This window comes from Sinohyriopsis cumingii, chromosome 16, assembly GCF_028554795.1.
Source record: "Sinohyriopsis cumingii isolate HCF-2022 chromosome 16, ASM2855479v2, whole genome shotgun sequence".
NCBI classification, from domain to species: domain Eukaryota; kingdom Metazoa; phylum Mollusca; class Bivalvia; order Unionida; family Unionidae; genus Sinohyriopsis; species Sinohyriopsis cumingii.
The window spans coordinates 23,693,559-23,715,124 of record NC_142976.1 but is presented as its reverse complement, the minus strand read 5'-3'; the positions used below and the strand labels follow the sequence as shown (position 1 = coordinate 23,715,124).

The 21,566-nt window shown below is 34.6% G+C and overlaps 1 protein-coding gene across 1 annotated transcript in view; it reads left to right on the top strand.

Moving 5' to 3' along the window:
• Nucleotides 1-21,566, top strand: part of LOC149780076 (VPS9 domain-containing protein 1-like) — a 68,362-nt gene that overhangs the window by 32,662 nt on the left and 14,134 nt on the right. Inside the window, exons 8-11 of the mRNA XM_089936835.1 lie at nucleotides 7,175-7,262; nucleotides 10,120-10,205; nucleotides 11,844-12,926; nucleotides 18,898-19,106. Coding sequence (XP_089792961.1) covers nucleotides 7,175-7,262; nucleotides 10,120-10,205; nucleotides 11,844-12,926; nucleotides 18,898-19,106 — 1,466 coding nt within the window. The remainder of the gene's footprint in view (nucleotides 1-7,174; nucleotides 7,263-10,119; nucleotides 10,206-11,843; nucleotides 12,927-18,897; nucleotides 19,107-21,566) is intronic.

Sequence of the window (21,566 nt, the reverse complement as noted above, 5' to 3'; positions counted from 1 at the left end):
ATCTAGAGGACATGGCACTCACAACCAGCACAGTACCTTTATGTCTTGGCCCTTTGCATTTTGTATGTCGTGAGGTATGAATGATAATTACAACTTGCCAATTCCCTTTTACATGATTCTTTGGCTAGGATGCCATGGCAATCTCAGCAACCATTACATTGTTGTCTAAATACTTCAGAGATTAAATCCTAATGAACTCCTTGGACCTTAACACCACCTTAACAACACTAAGACTGTTATCCCTCTCCCCCTCTTGTTCCACGTGTTCAGCCATCTTTACACAGTTCTGACCACAGAGATCATCCATTTTAGTATGCTCATCAGAGTCACTTATCTGTCATTGGTTGAACCAGTCTTTGAGGTTAATTCACTCCTAGTGGTATTGGGTGCATTTAAAGCCTTTTCTAAGGGTAACTCACTACTAGTTAGTTCCACTTGGTTTAGCAAGTCTCCTATGTGGGGGGCACCAGTTTAAGCTGCAGTCTTTTGATGTTTGTTGGGTTTTATATATTACTACCATGTACGTGTTATTGATTGCTGCAAGCATGTTGGACCAAATGGTTTTTATCATTTCTATTGTGGATTTAACCTGAGTCAGCTGCTGCCTAATGGTACATTATATAGATACAAAAAAAATCATTATATCCTTCATTTGTCCAAACGATCTAATCCATCTAATTTGAGTTATCTGTAGAATACAGCATTTCCTTAGCAATGTTAATGTCATTATCTTCTAAGGTTTCGAGACATAGTTTTACTTTTATATCATGTGGTAATAAATTGATCTTGTTCTGTGTGAAGTGAAGTAACTTATCACCACATTGACATGTAAGGCATCATTTGCTGAATTTGTCTATTGTTATCATGATCTACTACTGCATCTCACAGCTTTCATATTATTTATATACAGAAGTACATCGCTTTGACTCAGTTTCACCACAGCAATAGTTACTCACCTTCACAACCCATTCTAGTGTTGCAAAAGTTATACAGATAACTTGGAGATAGCCATGATGTCATCAGCGAAAAATCGTAAAACTTGTTCCCAAACAACTTGTATTGTTTAGTAAAATTCAGTCATACAATAAAGAATACTTTAGGTTGATAATATTTTCATTGCCCCTTGACATGGTCATGGGGAGCTGCAGTAGCTCAGTTTGTAGTGTATCAGGCTTTTAATCCAATAGTCGCATGTTTCATACAGGCTAGCTGAATCAGCATACTTGGTCAGTCCTTGGAAAGGGCTCTTAACTCCCATTTCCTCTTCGTGATAAATCTACCAATGGATTAAATGTGTTGTTAAAACCATCAAAAAGTGACTTAGGAATGATACTCAAGGTAGGCTACTCAATTAGTCATATCATTGGCTTGGACTAACACCAACCAATTAATTAATTTAATCTGAAATTGAACAATCAGAAAGAAACACATTAAAAAAACATAGACATGATGGGAATTAACAGTTCTGATTTGTTGGATTCTTGCCACTTAACACAGGTAGAGAACAGGTGCTTCTAGAAAGGCATATACTTTGTACATAGATACTTGGATGAGGCATAGTAATATTATACATACAGTGTACCTAATGATAACTGGAACAATTAGTATGACTTAAAAATAAAAATAAATTGTCTCTTCTTGTTTTTCTTACAATTAATTATTGGTACCGAATTAGTCTGTGAGAAGTTGCAGAGAAATGAATGAGATTTTGGTTGTTTAAAGTTACAATGGGAATTGTACCTGTATATCAATTTTTACGTTTTTCACTCTCGAACTGTTTACAGCCACATATTATAAACAATGTTGTATGCTGTTTTTTACAGTGATCACTCCTGAAGTTTTTTTATGGCATCGGGCTATGCACTGGTAGCATTATGTGTTCAAATATGTGCTTTGACAACTGATGATACATGTACTACCCAATGCTTTAACAACTGATGATACTACCCAAATTTTAAATACCTGGACTGACAAAATTGTTCCCTGCTTGTGTTTTTGTAGAACATTGCATTAAAAGATTCATTATATCATTGTCATGAGAACTGATTTGGCTATTTGCTGTTGAAATGTCTGGGCTTAAGGATTTAAATTTGTGTCCTGATATTTTTTCGCATACTTATTATGGGTAATGATATCTGTGAAGAGCAAAATAGTGCTCTCTTTCCTATGATGCTAATAATTGTTAAACTCCTCATCAGTAGTGATCTATGCTTCCAAACTTGTTTGATTGGCTGTCTTTACTACTGAAAATTCAGCAAACAAAACTTAGATTGGTGCTTTGTTTCCTTGGTTGAACTTCACTTTCCAGTTATTCTCTGCATCATTAGTTGTTTTTTAAGATGATGCCATAATCATTTGTTGTTATAGTAAAGCTGACAATGTAAAGTAAAGATTTCGTTTGTTGCTCAACAGTATGCATAGCAAAATGGATGGAATTACATGGGCCAGCATTATTTATCTTAATCTGCCTTGTTGGTGGAAGCATGAAGTCTGGATTATAGACATAAACAAATTTTATTTAAAGTCGTAGTTGCATTATATAATGAGAAACATTAACTCATTGGATCAATTTTTACTGACTATAAACCTATAATAGAGCGAATTATTGATGCATCAGTCATATATAATAGAACTAAATAATTGAACAATCAGTCATATAGTACTTATGATCATAATTATTATTATTTATTTTTTTTCTTCAAAAATGTTTGTATTAAGACAGTTAAAATACACATGCATAATGGCTTGCCAATACACACTTAGCTCTCCTCCAGTTGGTGATCTCAATTTAGAGAAGTCAGTTTACATGAATCTGATATTCGTTGTTGAAAATAACCAATAACATCCTTAAAAAAGATGCCAACACGTACCCAGGTACACAAGTACCTGCCCATTAATAATAACCCAGGTAATAAAATGATCAACCAGGTGCCCATTAAAACAAAAAAATATATTCCAAGTTTAGATCAAGACACAATAATGATTACAGTTTGAGGCTCATGTTGTGTGCACATTTATTCATTATCACAGGGGCTCGTATGGCTGCTTAAAATTTACTTGCATACATGTACTATATAATAATACAAGGGAGAACATTTCTCTCCTTTATCACATGACCTATTTAAGAATCAATGCTGATAATGAAAGCAAGACTGTCCTAATTTCATGCCTGTCCATGGTTCGTGTGCCATTTTTCTCACAGCTTGTTTTGAGATCCTGATATTAACTAGGTCAGTACTTTTCGTCAACAGTGACAGTAAGTACTGATGAAGAAATGTTCAGTGAAATAAATTTAAATATGTACTACAATTCAAATAAAAGAAAGCACAATATAAATGTCCAGTTTAACTAATGCCTTTTTGCCTCAAGTTTATGGCCCTGGAGCAAGTATTAGCTGTTCAAGTCAGGGCCGCTGTTCACAAGGTTGTTTACTAGACCTTTTTTTTAATTAGTGGGAAACCCAAGGTAGATATTTTTGTCACAGCAAAGGCAACACAAATACTTGGTTACCGTAACATGCACTTCTTATACCATCTTAGGAAAAAGGTACAAAATGGACAACTATACAGAATGAAATTTTTCACTGAAATATTTAAATGCAAGGGAAATCATTGTTATTTAATTACACTAAAATAAAATTAAAAACAAATGACCACGTGTAAATACCGTAATTTTTGCATTAATTTTACTTAAAACAGACAGGATTCTTGAATGTGCAATCACTTGTCAAAGATTCATTCTATTTTTATACTATATATGTAGTGGACCAGTCTCATTAAATGGAAAATAAATGGCACTAGATATCGTAAAAAAAATGGGCTGTGTCGATGAGACTCTTGGATGTTATATGACTGAAAAATATTAGAGGAGAGGGACTTTATTAAACGTAACAAGATGTTGCACCAGACCATCGTTAAAGGATGAACCATGGCAGGTCAATGATACTACAACTACAGTCATCATTTGTGGACTTATGACTATTTTCGTGAAAGTTACTGTAGACATTGAGACGTTAAAATTAGTGTTTTGCATAAATAATTTACCCATTTCTTTTGTCTATACTATTGTACTAACTACTAATCCCCATGACTTTAGCCGATTTGTGACAAAAGTTTTAACTGCAGTACCAGGTAAGTAGCAAAATTAAATGTACATTAAATAAAATAAATATGTATGTTTTTCATGCAGTTTTTTGTAATTATGGTATGTAATATGTAGATTATTCTTTTTATGATTACCAATTTTGCCACTTATATTAGTAATAAATTACCCTTATACCTCTTTTGGGGGTTGGCTTGTCTGAACCTACAACAAAGCAGTTCAGGTTCACATTTAATACAATTTCCCTTGGATTGGGTACCTGGGTAACAGATCGTTATCATTGACGGGTACCCGGTAGAAATTTCCAAAAATTTTGACATGTCTAATCCTTAGCATATCATTTACATGAATGCTTATTTTAAGTATATAAGGAAGAGGGTAGACAATGTAAAACATACTATGGACACATTTACGATATAAAATCTATCTATCACCATCAACACAATCCAACATTTAGGCAATCACTAGTTGCAATTGAATAACCAACATTTAGGGTAATGATAGTCACAAGCATTATGAAATGCTAAGTTCTAAGAGTTAAGTATGTAGTTGATTTAGGTAGCACCAGCAACTTTTTTGTATTTACATATGTAGCTTTTTCATGTTAGGTTCTCAGACCAGGTCTTTAATAGTGATTTAAAACTTAATTTTGATTCTGCATACCTGAAAGATTGTAACCGCTACTAAGATGTTCTGATGTTTGATACCTCCATAGCATTTACATACCTAAAAGGGTAAAAAGATTCTGTTTAAATTAAAAATACCTACCAGATCATTTAAGTGTGCTGTAAATTTCTTGTTTAGCATTTTGAATACTTCAGTTGACATGGTCTTCGTTCTTTGAATGTGGAGAGTTGATATGTTTGCATAATCCATGAGTTCTGAGTAAGGTTTCATGATATAGTGGAAGACAAATCTCTGAGCCGCCTCATGGAGTTCTTTAAGCTTGTTCATATTTGTGAGACTGCTGAAGTGCCGGGTTGGGGGATAGAATTTGATGATGATGAATGAGTGGTACACAGCCAGTCTTTCTTCGGTTTAAGGTATTTTCCAATTCGTTTGAGCACATTTAAATATTTAAATGCTTTTGATAAATTTCAGTGACTTGCTGAATAAAGTTTAGCATAAAGTCCAAACTGACTCCAAGAAGTTTTACAGAATCTTTACAAGATATATTAGCCTCCTTAGAAGAGAAAGTCACAAGTTATTTCCTTACCAAGTGCAATAGCTTAGAACTTGTCAGGGTTTGCTTTCATGTTGTTGTTGGTAAACCATGTAATCATGGTATTGCACTCCATTTCCAAAGTAGATTTCATACTATTTAAGACATGATGAATGTTGGCAAGTGTTGTCATAGATTAGAATAATTTATCAAAAAGATGTAATTGATAAAGATATTAAAAATTATGGGACCAAGAATTGATCCCTGGGGTACCCTTTTATTTATATTTGCACATGAACGAGTTCAGTTTCCACTTTGACACATTGTCTTCTGTTTTAGACGTAATCTGCCATAGTGTTTACTGAAGATTCATAAGCTGCCATTTTCTGAAGGAGGATTTAATGATTTAAATAATTGAATGTTTTTGATAAATCCATCAAAATAGCTGTAGTATATTTGTTTTGGTAAAGGGATAGGCACAAGACTTCCAGTAGTCACATTAGTGTTCTTTGACAGCTGAAACCCTTTCTGAAGGCAGAAAGTTACAGGTGTAAGATATTGTCAATGAAAGTAATTAGTGATCTGGTTGCAGATGGCTTGTTAAGAGAGTTCCAAGTTGGGAGAAAAATGACATGGTGATAGTTTTTTTAAATATCAGGACCCCCTCAGCTTCCTTGAGTCTTGTTTGGAAAATGTTTTGGTCAGGGGTGTAGTTTATGAGTTTGTAGTTTTGGTGAAAATAAGATCTATCCCACTTGCCTTCTTAATACTGATGTTTGATATGGCTTTAGCTGTGGAGTCTTCAATGACATGAGAGAAGACAAATTTGGTAGACATATTTAAATTCTTTTTGATAGCATGTATGCTTGGGTGATCATCATATGTTTGGTGGTTCTTGGCAGTGTCTTTAGCAACTTCCCATTAATGAAGAAATCATTGAAGACGACTTCTTGGGAACAGTTATGACTGACATTCGAGGCAATCAGACACCTATCCTGAAGATTTGGCATCCCTTGCTTGTTTTGTCAGAAAAGGAGTTTGAAATTGTAACTTAAGTTAAAAATAAGATAAAGAATAAGATTTATGTTCATAACTGGCAATTTCCAGCAGAACTAATTTGCAGTCCGTCAGAATGTCAGAACATCGTTACCATCTCTGCAGTGGTTTCTGTTTGATGTATTTATGAATTATTTAGGGAACATGGTGTTAGTTTTGATGAAATTCAGATGATCCAAGTTTAGATATTAATTGAAACTATATTATTCAGCGTTTGTATGAAATTAAGATCATCCACTAAGATAAATACAGCTTCATGGTGACATTTATTCTTACGAGTGTCAAAGCAGCAGTCTGTTAAACACAAGAACTAAAGGAACTAGTAAAATTCATACTTTTGGTGGTTCTCTCTAGAAACGTTAGTAGCCATACCCATTTAATAATGCTTGGAATATTGAATAATTAAGGTAAAAATGCATTCTGGAAGTTTCATTGGTACAGATGAATTCTTTTTATATCTCACAGAAGTTTATAATTAAGTGATTACAAAGAATTAGTTACATTTTAGGGGACTAGTGAAAACTTAAGGCGACTAGTAGATTTTAAAATCGTGCAACTAGTCCTACTAGCAGCAGTGAAAAACAATGTTAAATTCAAAGCCAGGGCCCCATTTCACAAAACAAAGCACACCCAAGATTTTCTTATGTTTTTACGTACATTATTCTTACATGATTATGGTGTTCAGTTAAGTTCATGATTTTTCTAAGAGTCCTTTACAGTGTTGCATAACTTTATGGCATATACCAGGTAGACATAAGTGGCAAGTTTTTTCATAAGTTTGTGGAGAGGGAGTGTCACATAGAGCGGGTTATTTTGAGATGTGCCACAAGTCATGCAACTATCTTGTGTTTGCAGGAGGTTTAACACTCCAGTGGGAATGTCTGAGGCAGAACAGGAGCAGAGACAGGTTTACAAGAAAATTCTAGAGTTTGAACAAGAAGAAGTAAGTGTTTCACTTTGAAATGTGTGCCATTTTATGGGGTTGGATTGCACCATGGTAACACACTTTACCTATCAATGGTCCTGGGTTCAGTCCCTTCCTTCCAACACATGCAAATGTAACAGGGAAAAATGTGCATGGTTAGTCTGGGCCCCTCCATCATTCAAGGTTTAATGTTGTTGTCTTTCTGAGTTTATCATGGCATAAACTATCAGTTGCCGAATCACACAGCAAATAATGCCCGAAGTGCATTATGTAAGTTGTGTGAGTTGGCAACTGACAGTTAATACCATGATAAACTCAGAAGAAAACAACATTAGACTCTTATAATTGCAATTCATCATAATATTTTATTAATTCTTTTATTTTCATTATTTTTTTTTAACAATATTTCTTATCAGTTTTAGAGCCTTATTTAAGCATATGAATTCTTGTTGAAGGCGTCTGCTGTGTAGCTATTTATAGAATGGGGGATTCTTCATCTGTAACATAATGATTATGACAGCATCAAACAAAAATAATTCAACCAATGATAGGCGATCTAAGGTTCTGAACATTCCACAGCATGGTCTTAATATTTTATATAAATTGGCATATGTGATCTGTGTAGAAGTTCAGTATTCAAAGCAAAGGATGTGTTGTTTTGTTTGACATACAAGTAAGTCGTAAGTCTTGGACTAATTCTTTCATGAATTGATTTTGACTTGACCAAATCGTTATTTTCCAGACACGTGACTAAAAAAAACTGGATTCATTAAATATATTTTTGTGTTCATTAACACTTTAGGCTACCTACAGGGACTGCTTACAAATGAAATTAAGATTATTGGTAAATGCATACAGTGATGGGGGTCCTGTTGTCAAACAGTAAGACAGTTACAATGGGATAGTAGTGGGATCTCTCACCCACCCCACATCATAACTATCAGGGTTGGTGTCTTACATTATTTGACTGTGAGTCCAGTTGTTATAATGTCAGTCTTTGAATCCTCGTCCTCTCAATACCTATGTAAATTTACCTATATTTTAAATTCATTTGTAATGAGGAAAGTGAAAGTGCTATAGCCCCTACATTCTTCTTGGCAGATTTTGAGTTTCCCTGTTGTTGTTTTTTTCAGATCTAATCAAAGAAAGAATTATCTATATTCAGAAAAACTAGAGATTTTTATTTGATTCTGTAAAATCCATTGATTCAGGTTTCTAAATATAAGCCAACCATTTTTATTTAGTTTTAAAGCCTGCAGTGTGTATGCCTTTTGATTCAGTGTTTACATTAATTATTTTGCACGTGACTTTATTTATAGAAGTTAGTATAAAGTAGTTCTCCTTACAGTTTATGCAGATATAAATTCAACTGGGCCTGATCACATGGTTTTGTCTTGACCAGTGGAAATCTTCCCTACATTTATCAATTGATGCAACCACAATTATTAAAGTTTATTCAACATTTCAAAAGTTGAAAGTCTTATTCCAGTCTAGCCATATTATGGGTCAGAATAGTTTTGTGAAAGATTTGGAGTAGAGTACAGTTATAGGACACTGCTGAAACCTTAATGGCAGTCAGGCAGTCAGTCACCTAAGGTGCCCAAGCAGATGTCCCATGCACATACCAGTGAAACATTCCTGCCTTCAGAAGACATGGACACTGCAAGAACCCTTTTCAACTTGGATTGATGGACTGTCATACCTGATAGGTCACGAAATGGCTGATGCCTCCCATCCACCAAATTTCACAGAAACCAATACACAGCCAGATGGGTAATTGAACTCTGATCTCCTGAATGCTACTTGCATGTTCTGCCACCTAGCTACCATTGCCGACAACACATGCAGGTACCCATGACATAAGGGTAAATGATCACTAATTGGTGATCAGTGGGTCTAATCCAGTTTCTCTGGCTTCTTCCACCTCAGTGATATTATCTCAGAATTATGATATTTTTGTCTTAGCTGTGAACATACAGATGGATTTCATGCACAATTCATATTGCAATTTTAAACCACAGTTTTGTTCTAATTATTCCTTCTTCATCTTCCCCACCCCAATATATCTTGTACTTGAAACAGTTACAAGCTGAAAATAAACCATACGATAAATATCACAGGTTATTATATCACTTTTACCAGTAACTATCCTGAACCATGGATAAAAGTAAGGATGACCTTGCTGGGCTCTCTCAAGTTATTAATATCACACTTGAGAAATTGGTTATGATGAAAGTAACAAAATTTAAATCCTGAATGAAATTATTTGCTTGAGGTTTCACCTTTTTCTAAAAAAAATTTTGCTTATAACAGACAAATTTAGATTTCATTTACAAATTGAAGGTGGAATTTTATTCTCCTAATGCAGAATTGTGAATTTAAATTTCTATCAAGCTAGATCATTTTCTAACCAGTTGAATCACCAGGCATAATCGATTGATTAATGGATCAGTGTTTAAGAGCCTATCAGCATATGAAAGGCTATTTGGTACATAGGAAATGGGAGTTGAGTGTCCAGCCCAGAGAAACACCACAACATTGGGCCATGGCTGATTTAGGCATGATTCATTCCCACTTTCTACAGGTAATGGATCAGTCACACTTATCACAAGAGTCACTGTGGCTACCCTGATGTCTGAAGGCAAACAATTACTGAAGGCAGTAAGCAAATTATAAAATAAAGGTTGAAATTTAATGCCGTTTTTTTTTACCGAAGCCAGCAAGAAACATTTTTTTTATGAAGGCTTGGTTGTCATTTTCAGTGGGTAAAAGAGAGATCAATAAAAAAATTAATCTAAAATATAAAGGAACTCTAAATAATAGAACTCCAAAACTTTTCTTTCATACCAGTTACAAAATAATTCTTTGTTCCTAGATCTGGTTGCTTGACTGGAGGAAAAGATTGGAGGAAGATCCAGCAAACAGTGTGATAGTTAGTAAACTGCTCCAAGAAATTTTGAGGTATGATCATTTTAACTTATGTGGGAAGAATGTTTTGTCTGGAGTTTTATTATCCAAGCAAAAACCCATAAGTAAGGTAGAGTTTATTGTATTGTACCTTCATTTTGAACAAGATTCATTAAACTCCTTTAGATGAAACAAGTTGATGTTGGGCACAAACATAAATCAGAATGTCTGACAGTGACAGTGTGTGTGTCAGGGGCAAGGTGCACAACTTGGACATCCCTTATTTAGATAATGGACATGCTGTTTACATCTGTTGCTTGTGTTGAGATAAAATCGGTATGCTCACATGGATTTTTGCAAAACTCAGATATGCCGATAATAAATACAGGTTTTCTGTTGAGGAACTTGATTTGTGTGATCACATCAAGTTTGATAGTGGAAGGATATTGGTTCTTGTGAGACCTAAAGGGTTCAGCATAATTTGATGTTTATCCGCTATCAAATGAGAAATGAGATAGGTACCAAGATCAAGTTATTCTACTTTTGATGTGTTTATTATAACAATTATTTATTTGATCATGTACTGAAAAGTTTTATGTTCTTTTACTTTTATTCCATCTGTTCACTCCTTTCAAACATCGGTAGTTAGGTGATGTCATTCTTGGCATCCAGGAATCAAATTCGATACCAGTTGTACATCTGATACAGGGTTTGTCGTAAGCCCAGGGAAAAGTAGCCTTTTTCATGATATGTACAATAACTATTTAATACATCTAATACAAGATTTCACATCAGCCTTGACAAAAGTATCCTTTGTCATCAGATGTACAATGATGGCTGTTTAATTCATCTAATACAAGATTTCATATTAGCTTTGAATAAAGTAGCCTTTATTATGAGTTGAACAGTGACTATATAACACACCTAATACAAGATTTCATATTAGCTTTGAGAAAAGTAGCCTTTGTCATGAGTTGTACAATGATGGCTATTTAATACATATGATACAAGTTTTCATATCAGCCCTGGGAAAAGTAGCCTTTATCATGAGTTGTATAATGATAGATATATAATAATAGTTAATATCTGTGAACCAGTCAGGTATTATAAGCCTCAGGTAGAGCAAACGTAAAATCCATTTACCGTGGCAGGCTGTGTTCAAGTATAATTCCAGGAATAAGTAAGACCTTGTCAGAACCTGGATGGAAAAATCTCTCATATGGCAACCCAGGTGAAGTGAGAGATTTTGATTGCCATGTTAAATTTTATTCCCAGAAATGTAAACAAAATATGAAAAGATAACAATGGAGTTTTAAATAATTTCATGTTGAACTCTATTGTTGTCAAGTAGAACATTTTTGGATCATCATTACCCAGAAATCATGCAGATATAAATGGCTGTTGCTTGTTTGTTTCCTAACTTAATTTTTTTTATCATTGTATTCTGTATGTATGTATGTTCCTATGGACGAGGTGATGATACCAGAAATTTAAATCTGATTTAAGCCTATTGGATAGAATAATGTTTATTTTATCAAATTAAAACCTGCTGTCAGATTATGTGAATTTGGCTGTCTTTAATATAGTTTAGGAGGAGGAAGTTAAACAGTTGTAGAAAAAGATGTACTTTAAAGATACAGAGATGATAAAAGTAATATTGGACATATATTTACATAGCTGATATAATTTCAGGTGTGAGGATCACCCCTTGACTCAACAGTTAAAGATTTATCAGCAGAAGATATTTAATAAATTACTAACCATTGCTCAACATGCTGATGCAATAAAACAAGTGAAAGTTCCATTGCCGGATGATATTTATGTGAGAATATTAAAACCTGAGTATGAACACTGGAAATGTTCTGCCTCAAAGGAGTCCACACTAAAAACAACCAAATACCAGTCTGCAAATTCTCAGAAATGCATGAAGCATTCTGATGAGTTGAGTAACCAGTCAAGAGAAGTGTATGATGTAAACAGTGAGAAACCATCTTGCACACAGACAGATGAATCAGACACTCAAAAACAAAAATATTTAGCTTTTGAGGACCAGTTTGATTTTGTTGCAGAAATTCAAAGTAAGGAAATGATGGACAATAAAACTGACATAGAGGTAGACGTAAAAAATAGCAGTGATGGAAAAAATTTGGATAATAGTCCAAGTGGTGCTGTTTCATCAGTAGGGTACAAAGTTTGTGGTCAGAAAGATGAAAAGAAAGATTACAGTGAAATTTATTCAGAGGTTCATGATGATGTTGAAAAGGCAGTGTACAGGGGAGAGATACTAAGTTCTAAATTAGAAAAAGAGAATTTTGATGTAAAAACTTTAGTCAGACAAATTACTGAAGAATATGAAAAATACAGTATGGAAAACATGGATGATCTGTTTGAGAATGATGATAAAGATGATGAAAATAAAGACTCATGGAAAAAAGATGAAGTGAGAAACTCTGAAGTCACTGAAAGAAAAGACACAAAAACCTCAGACAGTGGTATGTCCGACGAATTAGACCCTAATCCAGCAAACAGATGCAGTTTGAACAAAAATAGTTATGATAATTTGGAGAATAAAATAAAGGAACTGATTAATGAGGCTTACCATCGGCACTTGAAAGGAATCACAGAGGATGTGTTGACATATATAGAGAAACTGCAGGTTCTCTTTATTGTAGCATATGAGGAACTTGACTCCCCAATGGGTCGGGACCAGTGCAACATGTTAATAGAGGATGCTTTCTTCATGCCACTGTGGACACAATTACTGATGCTGTTCAGGTGTGTAGGTGACTGGATAGTATGGTCGTAATGTTGATTTGTGTTCGTGTGACCAGTATACAGTCCGTGGTTTTGGCATGTTTGAGGGTATATGATTGTTCTTCCAGGGTGGTGTTTTCCAGGTACTCTTGGCCCCTCTGTCATAAAACTTGACTCAACATTTCAAAGCAATAGATATTATTCCTAATGTGGAAATCCAACCTGAAATCACCAAATGCAGTCTTTTGATTGGCCTGAATTTTTTTGAGCAGTATTTATGAGCAAGGGCCAGTTCCTCCACCTCATTAATCACTTTGCTAACATCTGAGCCTGTAAGCATGCTTATTATAAGTTGTGATAACCTTTTGTAAGATGAACAGATTGACAAATGTAACTTTAATTTGGCATGTGATGGAAGAAATTTTTAACAGAATCAGACATGATATGTCATGACAATGGATTTAAATATATTTCAGAAAATTTATATATGAGTTTCTTGAAGACATCCAGTTCATCTTCCAATCTGCCATATATACTCACATATACCTAAAGTCCAACTGCAAACAGAGACCCTGATCTGTTGTATAATGTGCCAGCAGTTCAGGGTCTGTTTGTTTTGCTAATTACTCCTCACAGACTGCTTAGATTCACATCTGCGATGGCAGATCTGGGTGTATATGTAGTTTGCAGTTGGACATATGAACACTTGGTAAATTAATCTTACCTTTGTACAGTGTAGTCGTTTGCAAAGTCATGGGGTGCTTAGGAAGGCAACTTAATGTCGCTTGAGATTTAAACTCATGAGTCATTAATTATTAACAAATATATATGGTTTGTTTTGTTTCAAACATATTTGTACATGTAATGAAATTCTGTATCAGAAAAAATCATGATTTACAGAAAATGTGAGTGCAGAGTGATAACTTAGATTTTGTGTCAAAAAATGTTTTTTAAAACAGAGTTATTATTGCCTGGTTTTGGTATAGTATGTGTTAAGTTGGTAATTTTGTATTTCAGACAGATTTCAACCAATAATGAATGCATACCACATTTTCTTAGTAAAGGTAATAAGATATGCCGTTTTATGGAACAAATTCAAATTCTGTTATGAATATGTGCAGGGTAGTGATAATCATGACTAGTCTGTCAATCTGTCCATCACAGGGACACCCCTCGGATGTACCAGCATCGATCTGCAAGAAAGGTATAACAATAATAATAACAGTTAAACTGAATTCATTTTTTATGGGCTAACTGTATGACCATTTGAAATAAAGCCTCTATTTTACTCGAGCAGCAGTAAGAAGTACTTAGCCATGCAGATTTTCTTGGTGTTCCCTTAAATTTTTGAATGGCAATTTTTTCTTAATTTTGAATTGCTTGATACAGGAAAGTGTACCATTGGCCAATCACTGCTCCAAAAGTAATATTAAGAGATACTTGGAATTTCTTGGTGGTCTCTTAAATTTTTATTTGGCAATTATTTCATTTAAATTTGAATTGCTTGATATAGAAAATTGTTCCAGTTGACCATCACTGTGGTCCCACTGGTTTTCTGAACTAGGGATACCCTGCATCATTGGTTTAATCACATGTTGTGTTCACATTTACTCTTGCAGCTGGACTTGAATCTTGGTAGGTACTATTATTTATCTCTTTATCTTTGCAGGTGCTATTCTTAATCTATATATCTCCCTATTAATCTCTAATGATAATGATGTGACTGCTCCAGTGGCGTTGTGGTTAGAGCATCCACTGTGGATGCGGGAGCTCATGGGTTTGACCCCACCCCCAAGTCATACCAAAGAATTATAAAAATGGCGCTGGTGTCAGGATAATGTGACTGGGTGTGACATGATGCTATATGTCTGTGGCAAATTGGTACTCAGCATTTAAGAGGTTAGTGTTAGGACTGGATGGCCTGGTGTCAGGATAATGTGACTGGGTGGGGCATGATGCTACATGTCTGCAGCATGATGCCCTAGTGCTGTACATCACTATAAACTGTAATACTGCAGACATGATAGCAATATGACTGAATTTTTTTTAAAAGCTATGTTTAAAATCCAAATCACACACCCTGTAATGATGTATGCACAAATAGCCAGTTGTACATGGGTCTTAACACATTAACCTCTGGAGGTTTTTGTTGTTTTCGCCTGAAATTCGAGTAGGAAACACATTTTGATAGCTATTTCTGAATACATCTAAAAACACCAACTTCCAGGTGATCATCCAATAACATACTGCCTAGTTGTGTTAGAAACATTGTTTTTCATTGGCTATTTGGCTCGCGCAAAAGCAGAAGGGTAAAAGTTGGTTTTTTAATATTTTTTTAATTTTATTTTTGCTAAATGGAGCCATTATTTTTGTATCAAGACCACTCTTTATTCCAAATGCCCATAGAAAAAGAATAAATTATTTCATTTTCACACTAGAGCAAAGATACAGCAAAATCTGTTATCTGCTTGTTTGAATTACAGATCTTACTTGAAATATCTGTTTCAAACAGTTTAATGTTCTACACATATTTGATACTTATCGTATCACATGATGGATGTGCAAGAGTCTATCAGATTAGTCAAGATAGTTGACTCATGGAGGTATGGATTGAATCAAGTAAATAATAGAATAAAGTCTTCAAATTTTACAACTTTTAAAAAAAAAATAGTAGGAAAAAAAAATTTACTCTGTCACATCATTTGACATAAAAATTTCTATAAATGCTTCCTCCTATTATTTTCTTTAATTACACCTGAAAATCACTTGCCAGGTTCTTCAGACTGAGTGTTTCAGACAGGCAGATAAGGACTGGCACAGTATATTATCCCAAACATTACTCGATATGCCATGGCCCCAAAAAATGTTTGATGACAAAAAAATGACTAAATTTTTGGAGACTGGAATAAAAACAGTATGTTATTTTTTAGGTTAGACAAATAATCTAAGAATAAGTTGTTATCACATGGTCTTTACACTTTACATTTAGTGTTTGTAGTTTAATATTACTGATATTAAACACGTTAACATATCACTCTATGTGATTCCGAATGGTTCTAGATAAACCCATGAAATTCTTGTGCAATATTCTCTTAACTGATTGTCTGTGATTGTGCAAAAATTTTCTTTACCCTGCTTTATAGAATGTTTTCTTTTTACTAATACTATTAATATTTTGGCAACCATTTTTCAAATTGACTGCCCAAAGGAAATTGGGAAAAAAGTCACTTCTTTCTGAATATGGCAAATTTACCCCTACAGGGGCTTAGTACACCATGTATAGCATATAATGCTATGAAAAATGATGTAAAACCCCAAGAAAAGAATGAAGAAGGAAAAATAAAGGGTATTGTTCTGTTCATAATGGGTTAGTGGGTAGGGGTGAGTTGTATACCTGTAACATGGGAACAGCCCTACACACAAGCATGGTTTAGATATTCGTCCAACCACAGCATATTTATGTGGTAATATGTGATGCAGTTCTGACTCTGAATGAAATTTGTTTGTGTCTTCTCTAGTCTACTGTTCCAAATCAAATAACGCAAACATCTTGTCACAAATACATTACAGTAATATGGGAATTTCTGCATCCAGTAATCCTCCTTTTTTCACATGACTATCACAACAATATCATGTTTAGTTGCGAAAGTGAAACTTTAGGGTAAACATGAATTGTATACTGTGCTCTAACTGGTACTGTATCGAACATGGTGACATCACACACATTGGACATTCTTTGTTGAAAAATGATTTTGTTTGTGTAAAATGTTCTGTTTATTTGGAAGGACACTTATTCTTTGATTTATCGTGTTGTAAAAAGGTACTATCTACTTTTAAACATCAATACTTGTTCAACTTCATTTTTGACTAGTTTTTATCCACCCCCCAAAAAAATGAAAGGTATAGTGTCTCAGTCAGAATGAATGAAATTCATTATTCTTTCTGTCTAAAAAATTTCCCCTGAAAGAAAAACTCATTGAATAAATTAAATATTAAATCATTACCCATTTGTTATCCTCAGTAAATGATTTTGGGGTCAGAATTTTTCAAAGCAGTTGGTAATGGATGATATTAGCAATCAGCTGGTTTTTTACAGTTGCAGAGTGGCAAGAGACTTGATCCTGGATAATCACTTGAAACAGTTTGATCGAAGATGATTGGACAAGATTTCAGAAATATCTCAGCATATTACAAATATTCATATCTTAGCACTTTTAGAATTTTAGGAATCATTAAAATTCCAGAGGGGATGTAAACTGTTGCATGAAGCAGTGCAGGAAATTTAAAATCCTCTTATATCCAGTATCAGCAAATGCAAGTAAGTTTTTACAATAATTTTGGAGTTAACAAGCAACTGTTTGTTATGTTTTTAAATTGGCAAAATTTGATTGCTGGATATGCCTGGTCCCATCACAGTGTGGTGAAATCAAGTATCCCTGTTTATATAATTCCTGTGCCTTGTCTCTTTACAACGTGATAAAATCAAGTATCCCTCTTGATAGAATTTCATGTGCCTTGTCCCTATACAGCATGGTGAAAGTATTCCTTTTGATAGAATTTCATATGCCTTGTCCATGTACAATGTTGTTAAAGTATCCCTTTTGACAGAATTTCATGTGCTCTTTGCTCTTTTGTATGGGGAGGGAGCTGGCATCCTGCCATTTTCTGAATCTCACAGGAACAGTGAAACTGTTTTAGCTTTCACTTGCCCTGACCTATGTTTCTCTTATCTCTAACAACCAGGCAGCTGTCAGTGTTGAATCATAGGATATTTAAGATGGCTGCTGGCTTACAAGATTACTGCCCCTCTCAACAAAGTTCAGTTTTGTTCTGGTGGCAAATATATCCTTTAAACACATTTCTAGTCTTTAATACTACTTATTTTATGTGTTTAGTATCATTTTACCAGACTCTTTGCATGGCCCTAGGTGACAGAGTAGTCTAAAACACTCGCATTTACTGTACACGGCCATCTCACCTCTGTCCACATTGGTTGGAGTCTAATGCTTGGCCAATGTGGTTTTTGAGAAAGCTTGCCAGTATCTTTCCATGGGTCAGTGGTTCTTACCAGGGTTTTCGGGGGTTTTTCCTCCACCAGTTATACTGGCTTCCATGAATAGCCTATCATGTGCTGAAAAATGGCATTAAAACCACAACAACCAGAATGTTTGCAACACATTTCTAGGGCACACGCTTAATAATTTAAGTGTATAGTGTAATTTTGCCAGGATGTTTGCAACACATTTTTAGGACACACGCTTAATAATTTAAGTGTATAGTGTAATTTTGTCAGGATGTTTGCAACACATTTCTAGGGCACACACTTAATAATATAAGTGTATAGTGTCATTTTGCCAGGATGTTTGCAACACATTTCTAGGGCACACACTTAATAATTTAAGTGTATATTGTAATTTTGCCAGGATGTTGACTTTTTTATGACACACCACACATTTAGCAGCAGTACGATTTGATACCAATTTTTAATTTTTTCAGTAAAGTTTTGTGTTTATATCAGTTTCTCAGACTGTGTGTTTGGCCACTCTATATTTCAGGTACACATTTGCAATTTTACCCAACCACAAATTAGGGTTGAAATAATTCATTGGTGCATTGGTTATTTTGCCATTTCTATACACATGTCAGTACCAAAGGTGGATACTTAGTGTTAAACAATACTTGCCTTATAAAATTATGTTTTAGGTTCAGCAGCCATGATTGATTATCAGTCATTATTCTTAATGCATATCAATATATATCATAGTTTGTGTAATACTATAGATATTGGTTTCTGACACAGTTGTACAATTTCACCCCTACCACTGATGTGTTTGGAGCATATAGTGTTACCCATTTCTAAGATCAGCTTTCAGGCACTGTGGTGAAGCATTCATGTTCTATGAAGATGTTTCTTGTATTTTAAAAATCTATGTCTTGAACCTTGCGTTAAACAAAATTACTACATTCAGTCTCCTTTTTTTAAAATTTTTAGATTAGCTTATGAGCCCAAAGAGATTGCTCTGGCGCATGTAATGACGAAAAAATTAAACTCACTGCCCGGAGATTTTGGGGTTCGTGGGGAGCTGTGTCTCATGAGAGAAAGTGGGCATGATATAGGGTCATATCCATACGAAGATGCAGTGATGGAACTGAGAAATATTGCTGACTGCCACACGATGTTGTCCAAATTAGAATGTCTAGGTCAGTCTTACATTAATAAGCCTTGTCACCATTAAAATTAGTATGTTGTATTTACTTGCTTATAAGCCAAGACCAACTGCAAACAACATAGAACCTAATCTGCCATCACATAATGTGCCTTATCACCATCTGCATTGTTTGTTCTACTGATTACTCATAGCAAACTATATACATCCAGATCTGCTGACACATTATGTGATGACAGTTTGCAGTTGGACTCAACTTATAAGCAGGTATGGATGGTAAATGTTCTTCCTTCGGTAAGTGTTTAATGTGGATGGATGCTTAATAAGATGTGTGCATTTATACCGGTAAAAATAGGCTGTAAAATGACTGTTTTGTTTCTCCAGCATCTCACTTCATCGCTCCAACACCAATACATTATGATCCAGAACTTAGAGATTTTAACATTTCTATCTTTTTGTCTGCACACAAAAATACTTAATGAGAGAGTTGGCTATTGCATAAGCTTCTTTCTTAATTCTGGCAAAAAACGAAATGCCTTAGGCATGTTTACTCTTTTAGCAAGTGTACCATTCATACCATATTGCTCAGCAAGTGTACCATTCATACCATATTGCTCAGCAAGTGTATCATTCATACCATATTGCTCAGCAAGTGTACCATTCATACCATATTACTCAGCAAGTGTACCATTCATACCATATTGCTCAGCAAGTGTACCATTCATACCATATTGCTCAGCAAGTGTATCATTCATACCATATTGCTCAGCAAGTGTACTATTCATACCATATTACTCAGCAAGTGTATCATTCATACCATATTGCTCAGCAAGTGTATCATTCATACCATATTGCTCAGCAAGTGTACTATTCATACCATATTACTCAGCAAGTGTATCATTCATACCATATTGCTCAGCAAGTGTACCATTCATACCATATTACTCAGCAAGTGTATCATTCATACCATATTGCTCAGCAAGTGTACCATTCATACCATATTGCTCAGCAAGTGTATCATTTATACCATATTGCTCAGCAAGTGTACTATTCATACCATATTACTCAGCAAGTGTACCATTCATACCATAGTGCTCAGCAAGTATATCATTCATACCATATTGCTCAGCAAGTGTACCATTCATACCATATTGCTCAGCAAGTGTATCATTCATACCATATTGCTCAGCAGGTGTATCATTCATACCATATTACTCAGCAAGTGTACCATTCATACCATATTACTCAGCAAGTGTACTATTCATACCATATTCTCAGCAAGTATATCATTCATACCATATTACTCAGCAAGTGTACCATTCATACCATATTGCTCAGCAAGTGTACCATTCATACCATATTGCTCAGCAAGTGTATCATTCATACCATATTACTCAGCAAGTGTACCATTCATACCATATTGCTCTGATGATAAACTGTGCTTGATGGTAAGACCAGCCTGCACTTTTGAAATTTTAGAAAAAGAATTTTTAAGAAAATCGTGTCCAGTGAAACACTGATCCCCTATGTCCAGCAGTTTTATTAGGCTGGTCCTATGGGTTTTACATGGGAGAAATACTGTACACGAGTAAGAAATACTAGCATGACATTTCTTCTCTGGTGACACCACATAGATTGTTGTAATGAAATTGTGTTGGCTAGAAATGTGTTTTGTATATATATGCAGTATGGTTTTAATTTGTTGTTCTCTGAGCCAGTTTGTGGGAAGTTTCTTGAAAAATTGTATTAAAATGTATAAATTCCCTTGTAAATTGGTGTCGTCTTCATGGTCAAGCTAACAGACCGATATCGTAGGCTTGAGTACCATTTTCCCTTCTGCTCATTAATGTGTGAGCTGTTTAATGAAATTCGGTACAATTGTATATTGTCCAGAAGATGTATTGCATTCCACATTTGAGGTCAAGGCCAAAGTGGCGGTATATATTTTCTCAGTTGACTTGCAATGAAAGTTTTATAGGCAAGGTCAAAATCGTTTATCCCTTTCCTTTCTTAATATTTACTCTTATGTTATTTAAGATAGAGACATAAAACGTGGTTCCTTTTCATGTTCACCTAGGAATACTGCAGGGTGATTGTCAGATTTTATCATTAGATATTTTTGGTTACCTCATTGCAGAATGTGGTGACTAAAAATAAATTAATTGAATTTGATGGGTTTTATGAAACATTTGTTAGCTTAATATGTGTTTGAAATTAATAATTATTTTTAAGTTTGTTTATCATTTTTATCTTGTTCGGCTGAAAGCCAGTTGAGCTAATAGTACATCCATCAGTACTTGCTTGTAAACACTCTAGTTGCTGCATTTCTCGACACATTTTGATGACACTTTGTGTATAGGCTTATATCGTCAAGGTTTTGTACAAATTCAATCGTGACTGATACCCACGCATTATAATGAAGTGATCTTGCATCAGATTGGGTCTGATGATTAAATATTTTTGAATAAATTTCAATCTATCTTGGTATGTATAC